Genomic DNA, 5,139 nt, shown 5'->3' on the forward strand with positions numbered 1-5,139 from the left:
AGCCTGGTTCCTCTCTAGGTTTCTTCCTAGGTTCTGGCCTTTCTAGGGAGTTTTTCCTAGCTACTGTACTTCTACACCTGCATTGCTTGCTGTTTGGGGTTTTAGGCTGATTTTCTGTACAGCACGTTGTGACATCAGCTGATGTAAGAAGTTAAATGTGATTGATTGATTGATACTTAACAGCATTAATTTGAACTGAGCGTGATTTATAGCATCAGCCTTTTGGTATTTAAAACCGGCCATTACCCCTGCTCTAAGAAAACTAGCTAGCTAGCTCGATCCCTGGATTTTGGAAGGTGCAGCTAGATTAGAGTAGCTACAGTTTATCTAGCTACAGCTTATATCATCTTTAACTCTGCATTGTTGTAAATTGACCCGTAAGCATTTCACTGTTAGTCTACACCAAAAATGTGATTTGATTTTGATTCACTTTGATTAGACTATTTGAGTGAGTCGCTAGCTAATGTTGGCTGGCTAGCTAAAATTTCTAGTGGCACGAGGTATTTGCAAACAGCACAACATTGTGTGATTATCTAAGAGCTAGCTAGCTAACAAGCTGGCTAAGGTAGAAATGTCTGAGCTGCAAGCCAACACTGTGTTGTATTTACCCAAGTTAGCAGGACTGGGTAGCTAACGTTAACTAGCAACAAATATTTGGAAAAGCTAGGCACCTGCGGACACTTACCTAGCTAGCTAGCTAACTGTTTGCTAGGAACACAGCTAACTGTGAAGATTGCCAATAAGCTGGCAGAGGCTGAAGACATGACTGATGCTAAACATATAATTATCAAGCTAGCCGAGTGAAATTAAGCTTTGACCTAAATTTAACACTAATATGTAGCTAGCACAAAATGTGAGTGTTCTTTGCTAGATTTTCACATTCTTGCAATGATATAATGCATTTTATGCTCTCTGGGCTTATAACGCATTATATGTATTATCAGGATGGATAATTACTTATGAACAATTAGTAAGTATGATACAACTCTTTGTATTATAAGACATTATATATACACTTATATGTATGCCTCATATAAAATATGAACAAATATGTTTTTACACAGATGACGGCTACCAAAACAATAACCTATTTTTTTTAGTTTAATAAACACATTTTCAAATGTCAGTCAGATCACTCAATCAAATCTAAATTATTTCAACCAATGGGGGTGACTGGAATGCTGTGACTAAAGGAATAGTACATATCTGGCATAATCAGGAAGTGAGGCATGTCCAGGAAGAAGGAAAGTAGATCCTGAGGGGAATAACGAGCTCACCTTGCCTAAAACACTAACTTACTGTTGCTTGACATCAAATTTGGATAAAATAAATACATACTTTAAAGAAACTACAATTTCTAAAGGCTCTATAGATATATATCATACATATATATATCATTCATAGCCATTATAAGCACTACACACGTGCTTCACAAGTAATCCATAAACTCCCGAGTGGCGCAGCAGTCTAAGGCACTGCATCTCAGTGCTAGAGGAATCACTACAGACCCTGGTTTGATTCCAGGCTGTTTCACAACCGGCCGTGATTGAGAGTCCCATAGGGCGGCGCACAATTGGCCCAGCGTTGTTAGGGTCTGGACGGGGTAGGCCGTCATTGTAAATAAGAATTGGTTCTTAAATGACTTGCCCAGTTAAATACAATTTTAAAAAATATGGCACTAGATAAAGGGTAAGGTTAAAGGACATTCCATCTGGTATTTTGACAAATGTGGCATAACCCTTTTATTATATTTTATATAGCATCTCATTGCTAACAAAGACTTTACTAAGCCTTACAAGCTGTAGTTCCTTTAAATGCACGGTGGATCAATAGCAAGGTCAGGTTCAATAGCAAGGTCAGGTTCAATAGCAAGGTCAGATTCAATAGCAAGGTCAGATTCAATAGCAAGGTCAGATTCAAATGGATTAACTACAGTATGTGACAGTGACAACAATGGGTATTTCTCAATATGCATGCTACCGTGCTCTGAGCATGCAAATTGGAGCACAGAACAGTTGGCGTGTGAGTCCAAATCAGAGTATGTGAAATGGGAATGGACCATGGCTGCGAGGGGTTTTGAGGTTAAGTCAGGAGGAGGCCACCCACACTGTTCATTGGTAGGACAACAGACAATGGATAATGGACTAACTCCAGACTGTTTGGCAACAAGGATGAAGTGGGCTGATGCAGAAATAGGCATGAAGTCTATATAGACCACTACACCAAGAACTGATATATAATAGCTTCATTTCTTGCAACAAATTCAGTTTTGTTTGACTATTGGTCATTTTTGACCAATTTGTATTTATAAATACTTTTCTGTTCAGAATTAAAGTATCAACTGAACTGATTTCCAATCAAAGTTCAAGACTGCAAATTGGTTTTCCATTTCACTCAGGGAACTAGAGATTCTCAGGGAACTAGAGATTCTCAGGGAACTAGAGATTCACTGAAAACAAAAGCCAGCCATAACGTTGTCTACCTGTACATTACTCGTGTAATAATTTACAGGAAATATGTTAATTTAGCCTATTTTCACTTTGAAATGAAAAACCTAATCCCAGTCAATCAATCACTTATCACTGAACATCTAGATCATCTAGATCAAATATTGTTTTCAGTGATTTCTCTGACAGGACATGTCAGTGTGTTAAATTGAGAGGCAATGTACAGTATACATGACCAGCCTCTCATAACAAGAAGTTTGCTCTCTCCTATCCCTCACTCATTATGATGTGCATAATGTAATGTTATTATAATAATATTATACAGTAGATGGGGTGCCCTTTGAAGTAAATGATCAGAGAATTTTCTTGTTTTCTCTCTGTCATTCACACAGCAACAATCCAACAATGGACCCCACCTCACAAATACACACAATGGGGAGTTATAAAGGGTTTAGCTGGAAACCATTGTGTAAAGGGGCCCCTATGCCATTATGCCAACTCGGGACTTTTCACAATGGAGCTGGGGGTTCTTTTGACGTTAAGCCAGGTATAAAAGTACCCAAGGACGGAGAATAAGCTATACATGTTCAGGCCAAGTATCACCATAGATCTGTTACCCAAGCAAGAGTCACCATGACCATGGGAAAGGTACGCCAACCTACAGCCCCTCACCACTGAAGAAACTTTCAAAATTGCAGTTGAACTTGAATTTTGAACTTGTCGTATTACTGTTTGGAGTCAATATTGTTGTTTCTTTTAACCTCCAGATCATCTTCTACGAGGACAGGAACTTCCAGGGTCGTTCCTATGAGACCAGCTCAGACTGCCCTGAGTTGACCTCCTACCTGAGCAGGTGCAACTCCTGCAGGGTGGAGAGCGGCTGCTTCATGGTGTATGACCGCTCCAACTTCCAGGGAAACCAGTACTTTGCGAGGAGAGGAGAGTATGGTGACCACCAGCGTATGGGCATGTCTGACTGCATTAGGTCCTGCCGTAACATCCCCATGGTAAATAAACAACTAATTCATATGTTTCTGTTATCACTGATAGTAGTTTGGATTGGATAAAATTGTTATAATTGGAATAACATTTTATAATAAAAAATGTGTTAACATTTAGCAATTTTTCTAATGGCTTTGGTTGTTGTGGTTTTCCATTACAGCACAGTGGCCAGTTCAGGATGAGGATCTACGAGAGGGAAAACTTTGGAGGCCAGATGCACGAGATGATGGACGACTGTGAGAACATGATGGACCGTTACCGTATGTCCGACTGCCAGTCCTGCAATGTGATGGACGGCCACTGGCTCATGTACGAGCAGCCCAACTACAGAGGCAGGCAGATGTACCTGAGGCCTGGAGAGTACAGGAACTTCAGCAACATGGGGGGAAGCATGGGCAACATGAGATGGCAGTCTATGAGGCGTATCATGGATTCTTGTTAACTCACTGTTTGATGTGAATATTAGGTTGACAATAAAGGCTTGTATAAAAGCATCGGTCGTGACGTGACGTTGTATTGATTAATGTGACGACTACTGCTCATCGAATTATTCATGGTTTATAATTACGTGATTAAATGAATCAGGTAATTATTTAAGTCATTCATCTGGGGCACCATGGGAAAGTTTGGTTTTATTGAGTTTCTATTTCCCAAATTAACTCAAATAATATCAGAATATCGATTTTTACAACTGTCGCTAATGAATGAATTTCCACTACAGTCTCATCCTGAACATCGCATAACCTGGGAATCTGCACAAACCCACTAAATAAGTCCGTACCACACCAACTGAGGTGATATGTTTATTTACTAACAAGCTAAAATTATAATATAAGATACACATACACACAGTCTAGGCCATTGATTAGAACTTAGTACAATGAAACAGGTCCCTAGCGGGCCAACACAATATCACACGTTACACAAAATGGGGATTTCAAAAGAGAGAGAAAGAGAGAGGGTACGAGAGAAAAGCACACTTGGGTACATTTGTAAACTATGTTTAGTTTAACCCTAATCGTAACCCGAACTGCCGCTCTCATGGGTCAGAATATAATAATGTAATTATGTGTCGAAGGACTCCGATGGGGTCCGAGTTCTGAATTCTCCTCTGATGGCGACACTTCTGTTGTTACCGGGCGTAACGCTCTGATTGTCCACACGATGTCAGTGTCCTTTCTCTTCGTGGTCTGTTTCCTAGCCTTGTTTTGAAAGGTGGTCTTCTGAGTACGGTCAGCTGTGTAGCTCAGGGGCTCCAGTGTAGGAATGAAAGCAGTGTAGACACACAATTCCTTGGAGAGTGGTAACCAGGTGGTCCTGCTTGAATTCACCCTCTTAGACACATCTACTCATCCGTAGATTAAGACGTTCCTTTGTCTTCTTCAACCTCGTGTTACGTTTTGGGGTTACAACTAATCGGACCTTGGCTGCAGCTGGTGGCCACCTAGTCTGATATGATAATTCTTAACATGTTTTATCCCCTCGGGTCAGAAATGGGTCTTTCCGCCTTTAGGGTGTAACTAGTGACGAGGCAAGCTCTGGATTTTACTCAAATACAATTTAGACAACTAACTTCACATTTCCTCTTTATAAAAACATTTGACTTGATCTGGGCATTTTCCACACAATGTACAGTATGCAAACATCAGGTACATATTGTGAAAACTCTTCAAGTTACAATGTTTTCGTT

At 40.1% G+C, this 5,139-nt stretch overlaps 1 protein-coding gene across 1 annotated transcript; it reads left to right on the plus strand.

The window, feature by feature from the left end:
* The first annotated feature begins 3,005 nt into the window (after positions 1 to 3,005).
* On the plus strand, positions 3,006 to 3,943 carry LOC110495578 (gamma-crystallin M3-like). Its single transcript, XM_021570904.3, has 3 exons — positions 3,006 to 3,095; positions 3,215 to 3,454; positions 3,610 to 3,943. The coding sequence occupies exons 1-3, from the start codon at positions 3,081 to 3,083 to the stop codon at positions 3,889 to 3,891; spliced, it is 537 nt and encodes a 178-aa protein (XP_021426579.1). The 5' UTR covers positions 3,006 to 3,080; the 3' UTR covers positions 3,892 to 3,943.
* Positions 3,944 to 5,139: the final 1,196 nt, after the last annotated feature.

The sequence above is a fragment of the Oncorhynchus mykiss genome, chromosome 18 (assembly GCF_057628025.1).
Source record: "Oncorhynchus mykiss isolate SJ-2025 chromosome 18, ASM5762802v1, whole genome shotgun sequence".
NCBI classification, from domain to species: domain Eukaryota; kingdom Metazoa; phylum Chordata; class Actinopteri; order Salmoniformes; family Salmonidae; genus Oncorhynchus; species Oncorhynchus mykiss.

Excerpts from the sequence above, each read along its gene's own strand:
- LOC110495578 (XM_021570904.3), top strand. Across the intron at positions 3,455-3,609 it reads CCTGCCGTAACATCCCCATG|CACAGTGGCCAGTTCAGGAT; the intron begins GTAAATAAACAA and ends TTTCCATTACAG.